At 35.9% G+C, this 23,979-nt stretch overlaps 2 protein-coding genes across 3 annotated transcripts; both read left to right on the top strand.

Moving 5' to 3' along the window:
* Positions 1 to 4,373: 4,373 nt before the first annotated feature.
* Positions 4,374 to 10,824, top strand: LOC148958937 (uncharacterized). Of its 2 annotated transcripts, XM_089111171.1 has the most exons (6): positions 4,374 to 5,268; positions 5,623 to 5,780; positions 6,356 to 6,403; positions 8,378 to 8,590; positions 9,839 to 9,988; positions 10,251 to 10,824. In XM_089111171.1, the coding sequence occupies exons 1-6, from the start codon at positions 5,262 to 5,264 to the stop codon at positions 10,293 to 10,295; spliced, it is 621 nt and encodes a 206-aa protein (XP_088967297.1). In that variant the 5' UTR covers positions 4,374 to 5,261; the 3' UTR covers positions 10,296 to 10,824. The 2 variants fall into 2 exon arrangements, with proteins under 2 accessions (XP_088967297.1, XP_088967296.1); XM_089111170.1 differs by having other exon boundaries at positions 4,377 to 5,268; positions 9,839 to 10,816.
* Positions 10,825 to 11,889: 1,065 nt separating this feature from the next.
* On the top strand, positions 11,890 to 23,661 carry LOC135693154 (uncharacterized). Its single transcript, XM_065211543.2, has 10 exons — positions 11,890 to 12,112; positions 12,744 to 12,948; positions 14,769 to 15,290; positions 15,542 to 15,814; positions 16,220 to 16,303; positions 16,926 to 17,112; positions 19,297 to 19,628; positions 19,805 to 20,027; positions 20,997 to 21,310; positions 22,425 to 23,661. The coding sequence occupies exons 1-10, from the start codon at positions 12,044 to 12,046 to the stop codon at positions 23,456 to 23,458; spliced, it is 3,243 nt and encodes a 1,080-aa protein (XP_065067615.2). The 5' UTR covers positions 11,890 to 12,043; the 3' UTR covers positions 23,459 to 23,661.
* The last annotated feature ends 318 nt before the right edge of the window (positions 23,662 to 23,979 follow it).

Here is a 23,979-nt window from a genome sequence, read left to right as displayed (position 1 = left end):
TGGGGGGGGGGTTGGGGGGTTGCTGGAGCAGTGTACTTAAGGTTACGGTAAACGTTTTGAACACGAAAATTGGTTTTTCCTTCCTAAAGGCCAAACGGCTCAAGAAATCTGGATAAACTATATATCATTCGATGCACAAGATTATGGCGTATCTAGCCAGATAAAAATTATTGGCAAATGATGTTAAATGTTATTTTCCATGCGAATTTACTGGTCAAAAAGTGTACCACCTTCAAAAGCTATTATGTACCCTTGCGTTTGAGGTAACAAAATCTGACTTAGACCAGCAGGAAGTGCAGGTCCTAAGCTACCAAAGAGTGTCTCAGATTTTTTAAATTCCTCCTCTTTATGAAACTATACCCTGTCAAAAATTGGCAAATAATTTTTCCACCCTCCCGCAGCTGTATTTGGGTATAAAAGACGGACCAGAGAAAATAAAAAAATTTTGAGACACTTTGTTTGCCCAACGTCTGCCCTTGCCGTGTGCAAATTTTCGAGCCATTCGATTGGTTCCTTGGCTACATAATAGCTTTTTCGTACCTGCATGTAGAGGAATTTCGAGTCCGGAGAAAACGGGATTTTACTGATCGCACTTGCAAGATACACTCGTAAACCACAGTGTAATCCGGGTCAAGTCACTTGAAGATTTAAGATCAATAAGCCTCTTTAAGCCCGAAAAAATGATGTTTTCATCAAGAAAACGTTTACCGTAACCTTAATGGGAAGCAATAAAATGGGCAACCTCCCAATATATATTTCGTTCCGACGGCACTGATACTCGTTAATAAATTATAAGCTTTACAAACTCGAAGTATGTAAGTTTGCGTTTGATATTCATCACGAAAGGTATTGTGATTAACTTGATAAACATTTCGCCAAAGCCTCTTCCCTTCTAGTAAGGCATTCGAACTACTGCAAGGGCATTTCTAAACTGCGGAGGAGACCAAATAGACTTTGGGAAAGTATACTTCCCTTCAAGATTATCATACCAGACATTCTACAAACAATTATTTTTCACTTCAGTCAGACCCAACTTAATACAAAAGAAAATAAGAATTTTTTCTAGGCTCCAAAACTTGGAATGATTTGCCTTTTGAATATAAACAAATTGAAACGAAAACGTTATTCACAAAAGTATAAAAACGTTACTTTTGCCATTTCAATTATTCATAATTTTTCAAAACTTTCGCCTTATTGTTTTTGTTTTGTATTTTTGATAATTCTTGATCTATTTGTTCTTTTTAAATAGTAATTATGCTTAATTTTATTCCATTCTAAATTTTTATTCCAATCTAACATTTCTTTAATAATAATTAAGATTCAATTTTCCTTTTTCAATGCACTAATTCATGACAAATAAGGCACGCGACTAGATTGCTTTTGTGACTTTTTTCGCATGCCCTACGCTGTTACCTTCACATTGTTTACTTGTATCTCTGTTATCTATTTTCTTTTAGCGTAACGGCAAAACTTTTCTTGCATGTACTTTGTAATTGATGCTGTGAATGGAAATTTAAATTTGAACTCTGTGTATCTGACATTCATGCTCCTTATGTCAGCGGTGTATTACTGAATATATGCGCTGCCAGCGGATCCTAAATTCCTGATTTCAAGTGCTCTTTACCCTGGTTTCCAGAGCGTCAAGAACAAGTGGGGCGTCGAGGAAATAGGGCGTTGCGGACATTAAATAATATGTAAATAAACTACTATTTGAATTATGTCATAAACACATTGCCACTCTGTTTGCCCTTGAATGTGGACAGATCTCCTCGCAGTGGCCTTTTGATCACCGGCCATTTTTTCCCACACTGCTAAGATTTCTAGTTGTTAGCGAAGAACATACCGTAAAAGCCTTACTTAGGCCCACTCCCTTTTAGCCCCACCTTTACGAACTCTATTCAATGTTAGTTTTTTTGTATGCCACGACTAAAACAAATTCTTCTGCGCACCTTCAAAATATTCAGACTTTCAATGTTTTTTTCACCTTGGTTAGAATTTTTAAAAGCTTTATAAAAAACAAACTTGAGAACAAAAACAAGAAAATGCTGGTTGGTATATTGACTTTTTAAATAAAACCACACTCGTTGTTCAAGAAACTAAACGCGGAATAATTCTTCAGTCTTTAAATTTATTTGTTTAATTTAGTAATACGAGTTTCTCAAAGTTTTCTAAATTACTAAAGTGATTAAGATCAGATAAGTAAAACTGAAACAAAAGCAACAATAACAATAATTATCGACGAACATAAAACAACTACATCAACTTAAAATTATATAACACAACACAAAAATATAAAATAACATAGCATAATATAACAAAACATAATATAACAAAGCAAAACAAAACATAACGTAACATGGCATACCGTAACACAGCATAGCAAAACATAACATAACATAACATGGCATAACGTAACATAGCATAGCATAACATAACATAACATAACATGGCATACCGTAACACAGCATAGCAAAACAAAACATAACATAACATGGCATACCGTAACACAGCATAGCATAACATAACATAACATAATATGGCATACCGTAACACAGCATAGCAAAACAAAACATAACATAACATGGCATACCGTAACACAGCATAGCAAAACATAACATAACATAACATGGCATAACGTAACATAGCATAGCATAACATAATGCATAACACAACATAGTGCATAACACATGATAATATTGCACAGAATGACATAACATAGCATAACGTAACATAAAATAACATAACATAGGGTAGCGTAGCATAGCATAACATAAGACAACGTAACGTAACCTAGCTTAGCGTAACGTAACGCTAGAATGATCAGTAATACAGTTTCTTAATTTTTAGTCTTCTTTTTGCATGCTGTTTGTTATAAAAACTGCCTGTAATTCGAACCTACAATTAATAATGTAAAAAATTTAACTATCTCTGACATAATAATGTAATTATTTTGATGATATTTTATTCTTCTTGATTAACGTGTGAAGTTTCAATATAATATTGCTCATTTTGCGTTAAGAACAAGTAATACGAAGAATACTTTCCAAAGTTTATCGATTGTAGCTCTACGTCATATATATAAATAGCAGTAAAACTAACACACAGTAGCTATTTTTGACAAAACAGCTTTTTCAAATTTATTTAGGAACAAAAGTATGATGTAACGTCAACCTAGAGAGGCTCAGAATGTCTACAGAGATTTCAAGGGAACTTAAAGATTTTGGGATTTTTAAAATCTAACATTTCATTGTTAAAAGCAAGATCTCAAAGATTTTGGGCTTTTTAATGAAAATTCTGTGATTTAGGAAATTGACTATGATAACTATGATTTTCAGATGATAGTTTGCTACCGAACAGTGCACAGCAAAAAGTTTGTTCTTTATGCAATATATTTTTTGGAACGTGTACACCAAACAAGAACGAATTTCTGGCAAAGATGAAATTGCTGCTTTAAAGTGGTTACCGTCATAGTTTGATTAAGGCGATTCAAAACTTGATGTTGGAAAAAGAATTTTTTTATGTTGGTGTTTGAAGATTTGTTGCTGATATCAAAAATCTATTTTTTGAACTTCTTTATCAAGAGCCGCACAAATACCTCTCAACATGCAAAATTATGTTCAAAATTGGCCACGATACGGCCAGTGAAAGATTTCAAGTTTGCAGCGGATTACTATTATTCTGGCTTGGTTCATAAAGTTATTTAGGTTTGATGGGAAGAACCTGTGCTGATATGGCCATGTCCAGGCACCGCGCACCATCCCAAAAGTGGATGGGCTGAAAAAGGCATGACCAAGAATCTTTTAGGCTACGCCCTTTAGAACGCTGGAAAATGTCCCTTTTAGAAAATACTTGCTTCATTCCACTTATTTTTAATTAACAGTAAAATTCAGAGACTTAGCAAGATAACACACCAAGGAAATGAGCAAAAATGGGTTCTTAGTCAAGACGAACTGTTACTACTTTGGATCCGTTAGAGTTAACTTTCTAAAATTCATTAGAGTAAACTTTCTAATAATTTTTAACCTATTATTGCAAATAAGTGGGAGGGGGGGCCTATAGCCCCTGCAAGCCCAATGGCTGCGCTGTGTCTGGCCATGTCTCAGCCAATTTGTAACAGATTCAGCTGATTTTCTACATTAATGCTTTTTTGGGAGTAATGAACAATATTCAAAAATCTGAAAATATGTTTTTATGACGTCATCAATTTTCTGACGTCACATCAAATTTTAGAGCCAGATCGAGGCTGGCTATTTTTGAGCAGGCGAGCATAGGCAGGGGTGCTTCAGGGGGTACTTGATGTGAACGCTTTTCTCACGTTAAGTGATATTGATTTATAAACCGCAAAGCTTTTTCTCGTTTCAAAGAAATTCGTTTCAAATAAGCTTGGAATATTCCAGGATTTGGTATAATTTTTCAGCCACTGCCAACAAATTTTTATTTTTAAATTTTTAAAGATTTATTTTTAAGATTTCAAAATTTTTTAACGATTTTGAGTTTTTGATAAGATTTCTTAGATTTCATGATTTATTTTAAATATTTTGAGATTTCGGCAATCATTAAGAGATTTTAAAGATATTTTTTTGGTAATTTGTGAAAGGTGTACGAGATTTTTAGGGAGTGATTCAACTCTTGGAGATGCCCAGGACAAGGTACCAATAGAGACAGAGCTCGCTCTCTAAACGTAGAACCTCTGCTTTGATGTTTTGTAATGCAAGGGTTTGATTCAGTTACGAACGAAAACTAAGCAGCTGCTGCCTAAAATCTATTTTCCCCTCCGTGGTTGCCTCTCTGTAGAATCTGATAGCTCAAAAGGGACTTACTGAAGGGTTGATTCCTCATCTTGTTGACTAAAAGTAAAATTAATGTTTTTGTTTTCGAGAAATCTTATTGTTTTGTAAATAAAGACCCTGATGATGGCCTCAGTGTGGTTCTCTAATTCTTAGAATCCCTTTGTTTTCATCCAAAAATGTTCATGGATGATTTGCAAGCAACTTTCCGTATTACTTCATGCGAGCATAAAGGTATTGTGCTCATTGAAAACACCATTAAGAAAATAATTCTTTCAGTATGACCATTACAGACAAATTTAACTAGAAGTAATCACTTTCGATGCGAGTTCATTCTGGTTTTCCCAAAGACTTTTAGCTATAAATTACGCCGTGACAAGTCAAAATGATAGAAATCAGAAGAGCAATCTCAAGTGGCAAAGACACTTTCCAGAAAGAGATTGATAACAAGAGAAAGCTGTTAAAAGGAATAAAATGAAGGGTAAGCAATGCAAATCATCTGGTGTGATTTTTGCCTAGCCATTTTTCTGTCTTGTCACTATCTATTGTATATTCAGACAAGCTAATGGATAAAAGTAAAGCTATATATCTCTTGTTCTAACATGACAATTCTACTTGGTTTTCTACTTTTATTCATCTGGCACGATGGTGATATTAACATATTATTTTATAAAGAAATCTACTAAACATTCAGACTTCCTTTATCCTTTATCATGACTTTAGAATAAACAAAAAACTGACCAGATAAACAATGTCAAGAATTATAAAAAAGTGAGGAAAACTGAAACGATGCTTTGAGTTTCTTCAGTGGTTGAAATTTGTGATTTTTCCCTAGGACTTGCTGTAGTGCTCCTGTTTGGACATTGTTTCATACTATCGAAAGCCATCATTAGCAATCAAATAGAAGCAGCAAATTTCTGGAACTCGCTTGAAACGTTGGATAGCGATGCAAAAAGCCTAACTGCATACACAGAAGATCTCGCCAGCAAATTTGTAAACATTATTGCCTTTCTTCAGTTTTGATCTTTGAAATTAGGTTTATTTTGTGCATATCAAAATAATTTTAGGAAATTATATTTGTATTAACGACAATTTTTTAAATGATTTATTTGCAAATTGATTAGCAAAACGTTAGAATTTGAGGCTTTAGACAACCTATGCAAATAAATCAATTCATATGTGTTAGTTTTATAAATATACTATATGATATATCATAAGGTATGTCATAAGGTGGTTATACACCAAAGTATAACAACCTTGTCTTACCCTGTCTGCAAACCTATAGACAGGGTATACATAAAAGTACATTAATAATGAGTAGGGGGCATTATGCATAAGGGACCATGTGGCATGAATGTGCCTCTAATTGGGGCTTATAGCCTAGAGAAAACCTGAACTGGTTTTTATGTATCTAGCAATATGAAACATATTGGTAATAGGCTCTTTTCAGAAGTGCTACTACACGCCTATGCAAGACCAAAAACCAAGTGTCCCTTGTAAGTAAACACCATTTCGGTTGCTGAAATATTCCTTTTTATGCATTGGTTAACTCTGATTTTCTTTTGTAGAGACATGAGAGAGGCGTGAGTTGGTTTTTTAAAAGAGCAGGGAAGTCGGTAAGAGCATATGCATATCAATTTTTTTCGATTGGAGTAAAAAATTACAAAGCCACCAAAACACACATGTGTATATCTGTGTATAATGTCAGACATATAGGAGTGTCAATTAGGCTATTGCTATCCCCACCCCACCCCACCTCATCAAAAAATTTGTCTTTTGTTTTCTCCAATGCCATCCTGTAAAAAATGCTTACATCTTAAGATCAGGGCCGCCGAGAGGCGGCCTGGGCCCTGGGGCAAAGTCCCGGTTAGGGCCCTAGAGTCGGATACAAAAATTTTTCGAGACCACGCCCTTTTTCAAATGGGAAACGCCCATTATTTCCAAACGTTTGCACACGTTATAGAATATGGTTAAAATATCATAAAATGTAATAAAAAGCATAAATTCTAAAGGTAAGCGATTTAAATACGCTCTTTGACCACACCCTTTTAGCTGATTAAAGAGGGCTTCAAAATGTGTTCCTTCAATTCTGACTGTTTTTTTCTGGTGAGCCACGCAATATTAAAATTTAAAATGAAAGCAAACTTTTTTTCTACGCACTTTTATTTAAAAAATCCCACGGAACTATGCTTTTCAGTTCTTTCGTCCTTCAAAAGTTAATTTTTCTTGCTTTTTCAGTTGCAAACTGATTAATGATATTGTCGTAATCAATTTGTCTTGCTAGTTCGTGCTCGATCGAAAGAGCCATGAGGCTCGATAGTCTATCTTGAGTCATTGTTAAACGTAAGCGGTTCTTTATTAATGCTAGTTTGCTGAAAGGGGCCTCAAAAATATAATATAGCTTTATGCAACGAGTCTAAATGCAAACATAACTCACTTGAACGGGCCATAGATTAAAACAAGATTATATGGGTTACCTAATTTTTTATCAGGGCTCCCTTTGACCAATAAGTACGATTTTGCAAAACTCAGGGAAACTCAGCTTAAAATATGAATTCGTACAATATGTAATCTGAGGCTTATTCAGCTTTTCTCGGGGCCCCAGACTCAGTAAATACAGCTGATAGGCCTTAAATTCAAACAAGACTCAGTGTACGGACCCAAGAAATTACTGCCATCATTTTCGATATTAACAAATATATCTTTGAATGCATTTTCAGTTTCTCAAAAAAAGATATTTTAAAAAAATTTTCAGAATAATTTGGGGGCCCCTTTCAGGCCGAGGCCCTGGGGCAAATTGCCCCACCTGCCCCCCCTCTCTGCACCACTGCTTAAGATGCAAAATTCAGTTACTACCCTTATGTAAAGCTTGCTTTGAAAAGGTGCGTTACTCGCTTTTTTATGAATCTTAAGGTACAAGCCGTATGTCCAGTTCGTCTCACAAACAGTTTTTGATTTTTTAATAACTTGGGGCTATTGATATACAGATTCACCCGGTCTTTGGCAATATTGCGAATCGAATTGTAATACCAACCTGAAGCCTTTTAAGGCCATATGTCGCGCTAGCAGTTGGTTATTACAAAAAATACGGTTAGAGTTAAATCCCATTGTTTCGTGACTTTTCATTTCTGTTTCGTAAATTTTTACTGCGGTGAAAACTCAGCCTCGATCCCGAGCTTTGCACTAAACAAACGAGATGATTGTATTTCTTGGCTCCGATTAACCATTGTACTGAAGTGCTTGGTAGGAGACAATGTAGAAAAAAAGATTTTTTAAGGAAGACAAACTTCTTAATGTTTCTTTAATATCTGAAGAATTTGATTCTACATTTTATCCTGCTTTTAAGAAGAATGTAGGGACCAATAGAAAAGGTCTTGATAACGGAATTTTGTTGTACAGAGGTCTTCGTTTTACTAGGAGAGGGAACCAGACTTTAAGTTCGTAACAGCGAGAAGTTTGTAATAATTTGGGCTCGTGATAGCTGAAGTCCATTGTATATCCTTTAAAAATATCTGTTGCAAGTGGAAACGTATTGAATGCGCGTCAGTTTTGCTTTTTATAAAAACTGTAACTACATAATTTATTTGCAGTGTGGTAAGAATCTTAAGAAAGCAATGGAGTCTCTTCAAAAACATATAAACAAAGTACAGTATATTCAAATCAGAGAGGGTCAGCGTTCCCAATTGACTGTTTTGAAAAGGCCACTGAATTCAATCGATAAGGCAACATCAGCAGTCACTCCGAATAAATTCATGAAACTCGAATTCGGACTACGAGACCTCGTTTCCGGGATGCGGAAATTGGTACGTATTTATAATGCTAAACCTATCGAGCAGGACATCTTAATAGTGGGGAAACGGAATCTTGAGGGACATTTAAAATAAAAAATGGGTACTTTGACTTACTATCATGCACTATTTATTGATTCAATTCATAAATTAGTTGTTTACTAACGTCATGCTTACTCACGTGAAATGCTATGGTATTGGGGTATGCCCCAAATATTCCTTACATTCAATTTTATATCTTTAGTTTGACTTTTTTGTTTTGTTTTTCAATTGAGTTTGACTCGATCTTCGTTTTGACGTTCTAAATAATGGAAGTTGAAGTATCGAACTATCTAAATTGTCATGCCACAAATTTAACGAAATCTTTATGGTTTAATTATAGACTTGAGCCACCTTGTCTAAAATGTACCTAGCCTTTTTAACTTTTAATTTCTTATACAAATAGCTACTCATAACCATGGAACCTATTTTTACCATTAGCATATCCAGAGTACAATCTTATCTCCCAAATGGTTTACAGAAGTTTAGTTATAGGTGAATCCCTTACTCCCAGGGATGCCGGAACGACCAAGGGGCAAGGGGGCAGGCTTGAGCAAAAGGGCATTTAAAAAATAATTTCCAGCAACTGACAATTCTTTCGTCACTGGCATTTTGTTTCGACCTTCTGTGAGTATCTTGAAAATCGGCTGATCTTTTGCAAAAGAAAGTTTTGAGAAATGCCGTCATTAGTAAGGCCGGACGGTGAGAATTTGAAAATTACAAACGGCCGATTTTAAGGGCATTTCTATTAAAAGAGCATTTTGATGCCCCTTGTCTCCCTATCAAATGGCAACAGGGGTGGTTGACCTCCCGTGCCCTTATAGGAACGATATTATTTAGCAAGAATTGCTATGGTCCCTATCTTCTATCTTTTGACTTTCCATCGTTGGTGTTCGCTTCGATTCTTATTTAACGTGCAGAGAACACGGAGCCAGTGAGAGAGACAGTGTATTGCTGTATAATTCTGATCTTAACTGAACTGAACTGACTTGACTTACACACAAATCAAATTGCTGACTAAGGATGAGTTAGGATGGTGATGGATGATCGATGAAGGAGTAGGATTATGGCCTATTTTACAATATACAAATCACTACACCCTCCTCTCCAGCGTCCCTGCTTACTCCTTCGACCGACTTTTTAATGATTATCCTGTTCACTTAAGGAATTTCTTTCTCATCTTTAAGACAAGAATTGAGATTTGCAGCTTTTTCTTCATTTTAGGCACAATTTTATCACATTGATGGACTTCCCAACTACTCAGTTGGACTAGGTCCTGGAACAACGAAAGCTATTTTGAAGCAGAAAGTCAGCGAAAATGATCACAACCGAGCAACGTTTAAAGAGCTGATCAAAATAGAACATTGTTTGAAGGTATTCAGGAATGACTTTACAATTCCTAGAATTGGATATGACCCTGTTAAAAACAGCTTTAATGATAACTCTTTTTAGGCCACTTCAGACTTTCAGAGCGTTAGAAAATGATATTTGTTAAAATAATGTTAAAATTACACAAATTATGCACAAATCAAAGACGAATCGTATGCTTTTATGTTTTCTACTTTTTGAAGTAAATGTCTTTTGATTTTGACAAAGTACCGAAAGACATAATGACCAAGTTATGTTTCACTTCCAGTCTATACAAAGGACCTTTTTTGAGAAACAGAAAAGATCAAATTGACCTATACTATACAAGACAGTATGCTGCAACATCTGACAAGGACATTACAACTAACTGCGAACGATTACTGACTCACTACTTATGTTTAACTTCTTATGACTTCTTTTTCTATTTATTTAATAAGATTTTCTTATGTAAAATTGGTAGATAACATAGTTGTAGGTTACGACGTAGTCCCTTGAAGGCCCTTAGTATTTTCATAGCATGGGCTCGTTTTATACTGCAGAGTACCCAAGCAACATTATTAGGAACCCCAGATGATTAGAGCATGTTTGTGTCATATAACAGTTTTAACAGTTGCCTGGTGACCTCAGATTCGCGCCCTGACCTCAGGTCCGTGCCCTGACCTCACATCCGCGCCCTGACCTCACATCCGCGCCCTGTTAACTTTTTTTACATTGCTGGCTCCTCTAGTTTAGGATCAGTGGCGCGGGCCATGCGTGATACGCAGAGTAGCACCTCAGAACCGTTTTGTTCTATACACCAAAATCGTGTGCCGTATAATGTACAAACAATTGCACAATAAGAGCAAGTTCATAAGAGCTATCTTTGCAAATAATGTATAAGTGGTTATAGTTCATGATGTTGTTAAAGCGATACTAAATAATTTTTCTGCAAATTAAATCATTCATGAATTCTAATTCAAATATTACAGTGCCCAAAAATTCGTTAAAAGATAACATACCACACATTGTAGTAATGACCCTACTATAAGAGGTAGAGCTACACCCACGCCCCCTACCCAACAGTATTTGAACAAAGTTAAAAGTGATGCATAAAATAATGCAGGGATATTTTATTGGAAGAAAAATTAATACAGTATTAACGCAACAAATTGCATAGTTTCAAATTCTGCATTATTTTCCACGATCTTAACTTGGCATGTCTTACATTTTCACGAATTCCATTAGAAAACATGCAGAACGTTGTTAGAATAGATTAACTTTGAAAGTATTATTTTAACAAAAGTCGTATTTTAAAAGAAATAATTAAGTGTATCATTATTAAAATGTGTTATTGATTGGCATCGATTTAATTTTTGCAATGATTCTTTTGCTTGCCTTCTATTGGTGCTATGTGTGGTCTACCATTTTTTGGCTCAAGCTTTTGGTCCTGGGAGTGGTTTTAGCTGTGGCAAAAGTAAAAAAAACGAATATAGTGGAATAGATGCCAGGGAGTTTATTCCAAAATTTCACTCAATACTCGGATCTATTTTAGACCGGGCGTTTATAGATCGACTGCACAAAATAAAAGTCTGTTTAATTCTTGAAAGATGAATTGCTGAATTAGTAGTTGAATAATCTTTTTTTCCCGTTTGAAACGCCTATACTGTTTTGCTTCACCTCTTTACCTTCACCTTGCGGCAATTTCACCTTGATGTTTTTTCATTCAGGCGGCAATCTTGATTGCCAATAGCGGCGCAAGTTCAGATATACGCAGCGCGTTGATTCAAAACTAGAAAGTTTGCTCGGCGACTATTTGAGAACGGTCCTTTTATTCTAGATCCAGCATTAATTGGAGCAAGCCCATTCAATTCCCTCCTAATTTTGACAAGGGGGCCTAGTCCCCCTGAGCCTCCCCTCTACGGCACCACTGCTTAATCTATAGCACCCTTGCTTTGAAGTTCTAAGAATTGTAGCCTCTGATTCAATAGGAGGTTTCTCCAAAAGGATACACATCAACAACAAGATTGAAATGTGGGAGAAGGCTTAGTGCCACAAAACACATGTATACGAATAAAACCTATCATGGCATTATACCAAAACTGGGGAGGACATAGTGTGAGGGAAGAAGGAAGCATATCTACAGAAAACGAGGTAGGTGTAGCATTAACTATATCAGGGCACTGATTAATCGATTCCCAATTGGTTGTCAAACTTTACTACAAATTGTTTTATAGATAGAGCATCTTGTATCCATCAATCTTTAACTTTTTATATTTTATTAATATATTTTTGTTTAACATTTATTCGATAAATTGTAAATATGTTTGCTGAATTGCATGAATTTGCATGTTTAATTCCCCAGTTGTTTTCAAGATCTTTGTCACATATAATAGAGTAACTGTCTAAGAAATACTCCCAAGACTTCTTGTAACGTTTATTGATGGAGAGAGCTATTAAGCTTTCCATATTTCGCAAATTATATGTTAGGAAGTCAATTAATGAAACTTGCTTGAAACAAGCCTTCAGAGTTGACTGAAATAATAAGAGCTGGCTTGAAATATTGTTAAGAAAAGGACACATAATATAGGAGGATTCGGATCATTTCAACTAATATCATTTCAACTAATAAAACTGGATTTTGGGAAAAGGGATTCAAAATAAGAACTTAAACCATATATATTTTGTTTCAAGAATATGGTATGAAAATGTCTTAGATATTTCTAGATTCTTCTTCCATGCAAGGTATATTCAATATCATTTTCATTTTTTCTCTCCCTTTTAGATTGCATTCTACAATGAAAACCAAGTGGCATTTGTTACCCACAGAGGAATCACATATGGTTTTCTCAGTCTTTTGTATAATGCAGATAATGTCAATGGTTGCACCACTTTGCTTGGAGTCAGACCAAGGGGTGATCCAATCAACAAAATTATTTCAGCTGATAATGCTGTTCTTGATAAACCAGAATATGATCTTATCACAACAGGTTTTTATAGTTTGCAATCTTCTTTTCCTATTCCTATTTATAGTCATTCAGGCAAATATGAAGCTGCTCCATAATTATGTTTGAATTATAATTGCAAGATGTTTTTATTCAGGCAAATATTAAACTGCCCCATAGTTATGTTTGAATTGTAATTGCAAGATGTTCTCATTCAGGCAAATATTAAACTGCCCCATCGTTATGTTTGAATTGTAATTGCGAGATCTTCTCATTCAGGCAAATATTAAACTGCCCCATCGTTATGTTTGAATTGTATTTGCTAGATGTTCTCATTCAGGCAAATATTAAACTGCCACATAGTTTTGTTTGAATTATAATTGCAAGATGTCTATTGCTTGACCAATGATTCTATGTTTTAAAAATATTTTAGAAGTAATTTCAGGACAAGATTCTGATAGCCAGTCAAAATTTTTAGCTGCTTCCAAAATCCTATTGTCATCAAGCAGCTGATACCATTTGCCCATTTAGCACTTGTCAATCTCTGCTGGTATTGACAAATTATGATAAATGAACCCCCCCCCCCCCACCTCCCAAAAATGTTAAGCCCCTTTGATGAATGACGAATGATGTTGTAATGGGAATCTTAGAAGCTTCAACTCCTAGTGTATTCACCCACTATAGCACCTCTGCAAATGCTGCAAAATTGTTATATGCAGCATTGCAACTTTTTTGAAATTTTCTTAAACCCAAGGAAGAAAAGGCCCTTGCATTTCCCTGTGCAAGCATGCCATTGGGTTATCATTGTTTCAACTTGAAAATTAAATTAAAGCCTACAAACATTATTTAATTTGAATCCTCATATACATTTTCACTTTAGAAAAGGGTTTCAGTTACACCATGCATTGGCAATCGAGAGTGAAAGTCATGCTGGTTTTGAGGTGCAATGAAAATGCTTTGCCTTGCATATTGCCCCCAGTGGCGTGCTTGACCTTTCCGACTAGGGGGTGGGGGGTTATCAAAAGAAAATTTTACTGACATAGAGGGAGAAGAATTTAGATGCTATTTCACCTACTGATGGATGATTTTACGGAGAAACTAAGGGTTTTGTAGACAAACTGAAGATTTACAGACAAATTCTTGAAGTATTGAGGGTGGGGGGGGGTGTTACACCCCCACACCCCTGCAAGCTACGCCCCTGATTACCCCCTATTTAAACATGCAATCTGAAGTGATTTTCACCCTGTTTCCTTGCTCCTATATAAGCAGCCTTCAATCTTGTTCAAAATTGTTCAAAATTTTGACTTATATCCCCCCCCCCATTCTTAGCCCTCATATTAACAGTTAGAAACAAATGTTCTAGCAACTTTCAGGTGCAGTTTCACTTCCCTCTCTGCCCAAACGAATAACTCTCCTATAATGTTTCTCAATTTGATTGGGCATTTTAGCTTAGAGAATTTTGAGTGTTTATTGGTAATCTTCCCCATTAGAAACAGATGATCTCTCTCATAGAGGTTTGCTACATCACTTTGATAGCTTCTTGTTTTTTGTGGGCAGAAGTTGAAATAAAAAGATTGTAATGAAATTACACAGAGAAGATTGAAAAAGATTGTAATGAAATTACACAGAGAAGATTGAAAAAGATTGTAATGAAATTACACAGAGAAGATTGAAAAAGATTGTAATGAAATTACACAGAGAAGATTGAAAAAGATTGTAATGAAATTACACAGAGAAGATTGAAAAAGATTGTAATGACATTACACAGAGAAGATTGAAAAAGATTGTAATGAAATTGAGCATGTTAACGTAGTACACAAAGGATGTTAAAAATTTTCAATTCTTGTTTTTGCCCCTTGTTTTAGATCTGTTGCCACAAGCATACACCCCTGGCACAAGTATCATGCCACTCTCTGGCATAAATGCAAGGCAAATTGCAAGTATACAGAATTTTTTAGGACAGTTCCCGACAAGCTTTATGTTTCCACACCAAAAAACATCCTCTCAAATTCAACTGCCAATGCTATCAGTTAATAGTCAATCTAACAGGCAGTCTCAGCAGTTCCCAAATACAATTCAAAATGGCATTGGGAACCAACAGATAGAGTCTTCAACAAATGTATGCCAATCAGGTGTTTTGTCTACCAATGAAGGTTCATTGATTACTGGTTTGTCACAAATGCCTGTGTCAATAGCAGAGCGACTTGAAGCAGCTGTTAATTCAAGCTCAGTTATAGAACATGAATGTGAAAATGCCCAAGAAAAAGACTCAACCAACATATTGTTGCTGGCCAATGATGAAGCAAAAGTTAAATCTACTACTACGATAGATATCCATGCCAAGCTTGGTAATTCTCATCAGCGAAAAAAGTTGCCATCAAAAAAGAGTAAGGCCCGGTCTTTTATCTTTTATCAATCTTGTCACTGTGTTAATTATTATGTCAAAAACAAAATATTTTATCGACTAGTTATTGTCCTAGTGTAGACCTGGACTTTTTTGTTTGAAATTGACACAAGGCAAGTAAGTTGGTATACCAAAATAACCTGTTTGAAACATGAACCTCTTTTAAAACTACTTCGTATTGTGAGTCAAACCCGAAAAAAACGGCGCCATTTCACCTTGTTCTTTTTCTTGCAGCTGCCGACACAGAACCCATGGAGTTTCCATTTTCTTGTGACGTTTGCCTGATTCCATTTAAATCTAACAGCAAACTACAGTCCCATAAACGGAGACACACAGATGACAAGCCCTATCTTTGTAGCTATTGTGGGGAAACCTTTGAGTGTCATACAGATCTGGCCAAACATCGAGAAGAATTACATCTTGGTTGTAAAACATTTAAGTGCAAGCAGTGCATAAAATCCTTCTCGACAAGAAAAGAACTGTCTCAACACACATGGAGACATACAGGTACGAAGGCACCGTGACAAGCTATTTTACATTTGGTTTAGCAAGAAGCATCTCAAGATTTTGCAAACATATACTCGTTTTTAGCAATAATCAAAATTTACATGGCTGAATGTTTCATCAATCGTTGAGCTATAGTTGTGGTTAACCCAAAATATCTCATTGTGTTTAATTAATTCTGATATTTTTGATCGATAGTTTAACAGTAGTCGAAAATTCCCAGGGATTTCTTTATTAACTCCCCTTCCGTCATGGTCTGTGACGCGAATATACCTACAAGGGAGGTACATGTCAATTACCAGGGTACTCCTATAATATCAATCACCTCGTTTCTGCCCCTTAGTTCTCTGTGAATGCCAATTCTCCTTTTACTTTTCCTGCTCTGTATTGGACTACTTATTTTAAAAGGCATAAAAATGTACAAATGTGGAATCTGTGACAAATATTACACTTCTGCCGGGAACCTAGCAGCGCATCAGCGGAGACATAAGGGTAAGTATTGTGTTCTTTATCGATATTATTGTCTTTAAGCATGTTATAATGGCTGTATTTGTAAAATATTCGAGACCTATTGATATAAGTCGTCCCGGGCTGAGTTCACTTTTGTTTGATATTTAATGAGCAATGAAAGTATTGATTTTTTAAAGAAGTTGGAATGTTTTCCAGCCATTTTGACTCTCAGCTCAATGTGTATCAATGTCTCAATGCTCAGTGCGAAATTTCAACAAAGGTTAAGGTAACAGACACACACAAACACACACAAACACAGGTCTAGATTTTATCAAATAAATTATTGCGCCAAAGAGTTCATGATTTTCTATCGAACGCGTTGAAATTCGACTCGTGTTGAAACGCAACTTTGTGTGACTTTTTTCGTTGACTAAGCTAGCTCCAGGGAACCAAAAGGTGATCAAATAATTGAAGAAGAACAGGTTGCCTTCGTGATAGTTGATTCGTGTAAACTTCATTGCGATCTAGTACGTGAACATTGTTTTGATATTTGTTTGTTTCTTGAAGCAGAGCTAATATCGACTGTATATCTAACACATTAATATGATTTAGTCCCTGTTACCTCCCTATGCCTGATATCCATGCCTGATTTCTGATCTGACAGGTATTTGTTCCATGAAATGCTCTTTCTGTCCGGAGATCTTTGGTCATAAATCTTCTCTTGAGAGGCATATTCGTGGCTCACACACGGGTGAACGCCCTTTTGTGTGTCAATCTTGCAGCAAATCGTTTCCTACATCCAGCCAGCTTACGTCACACGCAAAGAAGCACTCGGATGTCAGACCCTTTAAGTAAGCTGATTTTCTTATTTATCACTATGAAGTTCATAGATGGTACTTTTGGTACTTAGTTGGTACTAGCTCCCGATAAATCTGCTAACGTGGACTGTCTCCAGGCAGTCGCATTAGCTTCAGAAAGGCAAGAAAGGCAAGTGTCACACCATTGCAAAGGGCTACAGAGTAGGAAAAGCCATTCACTCCCCGTCCTACACGTTGAAATAAGGACATACTCTCCGACGCGGTTTTTACTCGCAGTCTAGTGACAATTGCTAGTACGAGAAATCTTGTTGCTTCCTTGCTTCCTCTTCTTGCTTCTCCCATCCCCCGAAACCACAGTTTTGAAGAAGTATGTCCCAACGTTTTGATACAGAGAATTATTTTAATCAAAGTAGACACTTTGACAGCCTCCAAATCCCAATTTTTCTGATCGAATCCCCGCAAACATTTGGATTAAGACTTCTTCTTGATATAAGTGTCAGTTTCGGATGCTTTTGTTAAGTAGGGTACATTTTCAAAAAGATGATGGTGCTATTCATTGGCACAATAGATGCATCAAGAGGCTTAGGACTCTAGCTCTCAACTGAAAATGATACATCCATTTAAAAAGGCTAATCATCTTCTAGCACTGAGGAATATCTAGACCTTCACATTTCTCCCTACTCACGTTGAACTAGAAACACAGCAATCTTCTCATTCTACACCGTTAGTGGTTCGCGATTTGGTGTATAAGACAAGAAAATTCTAAGCTGCAACTCCGAGTTTCACGCATAACGAAAAGTCAAGATCAGATGCGTCTATGTCAAAACCGGTAGTATGAAACTCGCATTGGTTTTGCCTTCCAGAAAACTCAAATAAACAAAAAATTGTTTCTTTATGAAGCTTGAGCCTTGCATTATTCTTAAATTATTCTTAAATTTCAGCGATTTTGAGTCTTAATTATTATATAGAATTTATTCTTTTATAAAGAGGTGTGTATGTGAGAGTCCAATAAAACAATACTTCTCATTTCCAATAGTTGTTCGCAGGACTTGGTTGTTGTCGCTCACTTTACTAAAATCTTGTCTATAACCTCCAGGTTAGTAAAACCTCTAGGGTAGTAAAACCTCTAGGGTAGTGTAACAAACATTTACGACATGGTTTTTTATTGAATTGTGATTTTGATCTAAAAATTCTAAAATCAGAATCTAAAAATCTAAAAATCAGAAACTAACATATTCTGTGATACAGCGATGCCAAATACTGTCAAAGCATTTTTTGTAATGTTTGATCCACAATGATAATGGTATTTTACAGCTGATTGACATTTCATACCACTTAATAGTTGTTTGACCCAATAATACCCAACAGGTACAAATGCAAAAGGCGTCTCTTAAAACGTAATGGCAATATTGCAAATGCAAACCAATTGATAAAAATCTCGCAATAGTTTTCGAGTTATGCTTTTTAATGATTTGAAAATGGCTTTGAAAAAAGCAAACATTTTACGACATACTAAAAGCTTTTTCGTCTGACACTCCTCAGAGCATAGAACGTCAGAATAAGGTTCCGAAAGAACACGATGGAAAATATATACCCAGTTGTGGATCGAAATAGGCCAATCAGAAAAACGCAAGCACAAGACCGGTATGGTTGACCAATCAGTGCCGCGAACCTAAAGAAAAATTACCAATGGAGTCCAAGAGAGAAAACGAACTCCTACTGTCTACACAATGGTGGCTTTTTCGTTTTTATGTAGATCTACTCCAAAACTGCTAGATGGAAGGACGACCGGGCTCTGCCAATTATCCGAAACATGTCGTCATTATAGAGTTTTGCACAATCTGGGTTTTCTAAAAGATGTTGACCGATGGCAGAATCACTTGTTTTAACAGTGTTTCTAGACCTACAAGATCGAGGAGGCTGTTCTCTTTTTAATGATTACAATATACAATTGAAATGCAAAAAAATGGCACACAGGTACTTTTTACCCGATAATGTGCAGAGAATGTTGATAAAAATTTCTACATGCCTTCTAGTCATTATTTGACAATTATATTCTGAGGAATGTCGGATAATGCTTTTCCTTTCTTCAACTTTTACGGTACCAAATGCTTGCTTAGTTGTCCTTAATTATTTTACTCTGTTTTTCTTGGAAGTGTTTTAATTTCAGTTATTTAAGGATATGATTAATACGTATTTGTCAACAATCTTATCCAGGTGCAGTGAATGTGGAATGTCCTTTCGCCAAAAACATGTATTGCAACGTCACCAAAAGGTGCATGCAAACAACAAACCGTACAAATGTCACGTGTGCAAAAGGTGCTTCCGCAATGCTTTCAACCTTCAGTGTCACACGAGGACACACATTGATAAATCAAGTCGGTGCATCCCGTGCTCTCTTTGCAACAAGAAAGTTACCATTGGGAGAGGCATCAAGAGACACTTGAAGCTGTACCATAGTGGAGAATGTTTCAGTAAAGCTGAGGGAAAAATCCTTACTAGATCTTTACAACAAGAAGGTAACAAGATCGCAAAGGAGCAAGGGATTGGTATGTCTTCTTAGAATTGATCATTATGTAGCATAGGCAGCTGTATAGTTCTTCTTTTGCTATAGTAAAGTGTTTTTATAATTTGATTTTTTTATTAAATGACTTTTTATACCTAAATGACATTAAAGTATCCAGGGTAAATCTAAAAAGATAAAAACGTGTTTCTCAATTTCTAGGTTCTGCGAAGGGTGAGAAGTATAATGAGCATTGCGAAGTGGCCAGTACAAATAAGGGGCGTCTAAATGGAGAGAAAGAGCCAAAAATGGGTTGTGACGTCACTAGTGGTGAGAAGAATAGCCCTGAAACTGGACCAAATAAAATTGACAAAAGTCTTCTTAGTTGTGCGAAATCAAGTCAGGAAAAGAAAGATTCAGGCAAACAGAAAGAAAAAGCATTCACGTATGTGTAATTAGTTTTCATTTTCATGAGTTTTTATTGCGTACAGTTATAAATCTTTCTGGTAGAGTCTAGCCTCCTGTGACACAGTTTAATGCCAGCATTGCTAGCTTAGATTTCGAGCTGGGTCAACTTATAGGCTTCTAGTTGTTTTTAAGGTATATTGAGGTTGTTATTCTTTTGCTACTTTTTGCAACTATAATGCAAGACTGGACACGAGAAACCAGAAATCGGTTTTATATTTAGGAATGGGAATAACTGGATAATGATACAGAAAGAGGGTTTATTTTGGCTGGTGCCATTTCAATGTAGAGCAACCTGGTGGAATTTAGCAATATAACAGTATCATTACAGTATTTGTGTAGATTGTTTAGGATATTCCGATAATATATGTGGACTTTTTAGCACAATTACAAGAATTATTAGCACCTATCCTAGTTTATCTTTGATTAAGACTCCATTTACATGGCATTGGATGATTTTTTGAACTTTTGATTGCATGAAATGAAAGTTTTTTCGAAATTGTTCCAATGTAAGGAAAGATTTTGGCAATTAGGAAGGGTATATGAATCGAAAAGTGTACTGGTTTGAAGCGTTTGCACTTTAAGTCCCTATATAGACAGATTCCCGTTCATAAGCAAATGTGCTCCAGTTTTTAAGCAGCTGTAAAAGCTATACTTAATAGAATAGCTAGTGTTTAATTGGTTCACTTACCTTTGTGTTAAACAACGTGTCGCGAATCAACATTTATCGAGAAAGCGGACAGTGCAGTTCTTTTACAGTTCAGAACTAACCTGAAACCTGCCTGATATAGGAAGTTACCCAGCTACGATTTCTATCTGTTACAAACTTTTCTGAGAAGTGATACAATATAGGATAAACCTTCTGCGATCGGTAGTGTCATATAAACTTGAATGTTTAAATGCTTGATTTGTTCCATTTTACCATGGTTTGTGCTTTTCGTTTCTCTAGATGTAATCTCTGCGGAAAATCCTTTGATAAAAACCATTCCTTGACGCGTCATCTGAAAATTCACACCGACCAACGCCCATACCAATGTGAGATTTGCTCCAAGACATTTCGGGCTTCTTTCAATCTAGACTATCACAAAAGAACACACATCGGTAAGGCAGATCGTTGTGTTGCTTGTCCCTTTTGTAAGAAGAAAGTTGTGATTGGGCGAGGAGCCAGAAGGCATTTAAGATTGTATCATGGCATTAATTGTTCTAATGAGGATGCTGCAAAGAGCGTAATGAAAAGGACTGCATCAAGGAATGAGCTTACAGGTGTGTGTCATAAGTTTCTTGAAATTACACTACAGTAGAATCCCGTTATAGCGTACTCGGTTATTACGTACTTTCGGATATAACGTACTAGTGTGCTTGGTCCCGGCAAAAGGTGTGCTTGGTTTTAATCAATTTTTACTTACCCTCGTTACAACGTACTTCGGATATAAGGTACTTAATACGCTGGTCCCTTAAAGTACGTTATAACCGGATTATACTGTACTTCAATTAAGCAGCTTCGATGTGAAAACTATTCAAACATTCTCCCTTTTGCTCCCGTAGAGGTTGGGCACTAGCTTCGAATTTAGCACCAAAGATTCATCATAGTTACAAATTTTTACATTTTACGTTTTTGTGAAAAGTGTCCGGGAGTCTAAAATTACGCCCCGAATGATTTTCGCGGTCAAATCTCTTGCAATAGCCAAATAAATGCGTACTGTCAGTTTATATAGCCAGAACAAAGTTTATATCTGTGATGTCTAGTCAAGTTAACTCAGAAGTTTCATACGCAAAAATGTTGTTAAATGCCCCAAACGAGATGGGTTATTGAAGTGATGTACTTGTCCTCGTCATAATTGTTTTAATTTTTACCGTCCTAATCAGTGGCGTTGCTTGACCTTCCAGACCAGGGGGGGGGGGGGAGGGGGTGTAGGGTCATCGATACTTAACTTTACCAACGAAGACATAGATGAAGTAAAACTTAAGTGCTACTTCACCAACCGATAGACAATTTTACCTACAAACTAAGGATTTTTGTGGAAGAAATAAAGATTTTCCGACTAACCCATGAAGAATTGGGGTTTTCACATATATTAACCCCTCCCCCGCTAGCTACGCCCTTGATCATCAACATCATCGTCATCACAGCCATCTTCAATTGATCGTCCATTTTGCAGTGAAGGCTTCAGATATTTCTAACTATGATAAACTTATGGTCACAACGTTGCTCCATATCTAAATATTTTTGCTTGATATACCTAATCCTTTCTCACTCCCAATTCTCAGCATTGCTCTTCCTTTACCTTCAGCGGAAAAGCAAAGAGTTTTGGAAATCCTGGATCTTTCGGTGTTTTCAAGCATCGAAAGGCTAAACAAGTTATTTTGTGTGTTGTAGATCCAGTTCATCAATGTGTGTTCGGAGGAGATGTGCAGAATACAAAGGCTGGTTTTACGAAGATTCAGGATTACACATCAAAACAAGAACCAATATTTTGTTTACAAAATCACATTTCTTCAAAGGAAGGAGATGATATACAACGGTTGCATAAAAATGACAAGACTGGAAAATTAGGAGAGAACTTGGCAGCAGAGCCTTTAGTTTTTGGTGCAACGTTTATGGCAAAAAGCAGCACTTCAAATGAATTGGATTCTAATGACGTCACAAATATAACTTTGAAGGATAAACTTCAGCGAGACATGTCTTCAAAGGGAGCAGAATGTGTCTTGGAAAGCCAGAATGCGTTGAGGTCTTTGAAGCTGCTAGAGAAGAAATCTTCGTTTAGGAAAGCTGTAGCCTTTAAAGGAAATCAAACTGATTCAGAAGTAGATAGCAGGTTGGATAAAGAAAAAACTCATCGTATGAAAAAGAAATGCCTTGCAGTATGTTGTGATAAGAAAAGAACAGAAGACAACAAAAGGGTGAAACGATCTGGTCTTGATTGCCATCTAGTTTTAGGCCAAAAGAACCTCAGTAACACCAACACGTTAGGAAAAGGACAGAAACATAAAAACGCGATATTAGAAGAACATAGTTTTCAGATATTGTCAAGGAATATTTCTGATGCTGATGATGTGAAATGCGAATACCACAATAATGATGTTGCAATGGAGGATTCTGAAGGCGTGACGTCATATAGCACGACTTCTAGATCACCTGCGGAGGAACTGTTGTCAAACGAGGTAGAATTGCCAAATGAATCGAGGCTGTTTAAATTCGAGAAGTTTTATAACACTCGTATTCCTGTACTTAACCATGAAATTACCTTGAGACATTCCTTGAATAAAGTTGTGGAAAGTGATTTTGATCAAGAGATTCCACCCATCGTAACAATTGGAGCCTTTGATCCTAATCCTCCCAGTGGTTATTCATACGCTTTAATGCCAGTTTTATTAGAAAATGAATTCATGAGCCAATTTAAAAAGAAATAGATAAAATATTGATATTTTCTTTCTTGTTTCCTTGTTTGCTTCAAAAATGACGGTTTGCCTTTTTGGAGCAGTGATATTAATTGTATTGTATTGTATTGTATTGTATTGTATTGTATTGTATTGTATTGTATTGTATTGTATTGTATTGTATTGTATTGTATTGTATTGTATTGTATTGTATTGTATTGTATTGTATCATATTGTATCATATTGTATCATATTGTATCATATTGTATCATATTGTATCATATTGTATCATATTGTATCATATTGTATCATATTGTATCATATTGTATCATATTGTATCATATTGTATCATATTGTATTGTATTCCTAGTCATAGCCTTACGTTTGCTACAGTACCCACCAAAAGAACTTGGAACACCGAGACTGCACTTTTAATAAATGCATGTTTCCCTTTATTATCTAACTTCAAGTGAATCAATCCCCCTTCCCCCTTAAACAAAGGTTGGAAAGAAAGATAAATACCATTTCCATCCCCAAATTAATTTGTCGTTATT

The sequence above is a fragment of the Rhopilema esculentum genome, chromosome 11, assembly GCF_057945365.1.
Source record: "Rhopilema esculentum isolate cy_ngs chromosome 11, ASM5794536v1, whole genome shotgun sequence".
Taxonomy (NCBI): Eukaryota; Metazoa; Cnidaria; class Scyphozoa; order Rhizostomeae; family Rhizostomatidae; genus Rhopilema; species Rhopilema esculentum.
This window is presented reverse-complemented; position numbering and strand designations above follow the sequence as displayed.

What these genes read in the sequence shown, in the direction of transcription:
- LOC135693154 (XM_065211543.2), top strand. Translation starts at nt 12,044, where the DNA reads ATGGCATTATACCAAAACTGGGGAGGACATAGTGTGAGGGAAGAAGGA. An exon ending in GCATATCTACAGAAAACGAG is followed by an intron (nt 12,113 to 12,743) that starts GTAGGTGTAGCA and finishes TCTCCCTTTTAG; the next exon opens with ATTGCATTCTACAATGAAAA. An exon ending in TCGGATGTCAGACCCTTTAA is followed by an intron (nt 17,113 to 19,296) that starts GTAAGCTGATTT and finishes AATCTTATCCAG; the next exon opens with GTGCAGTGAATGTGGAATGT.
- LOC148958937 (XM_089111170.1), top strand. An exon ending in TTAAAAGAGCAGGGAAGTCG is followed by an intron (nt 6,404 to 8,377) that starts GTAAGAGCATAT and finishes ATTTATTTGCAG; the next exon opens with TGTGGTAAGAATCTTAAGAA. An exon ending in TTTCCGGGATGCGGAAATTG is followed by an intron (nt 8,591 to 9,838) that starts GTACGTATTTAT and finishes TCTTCATTTTAG; the next exon opens with GCACAATTTTATCACATTGA.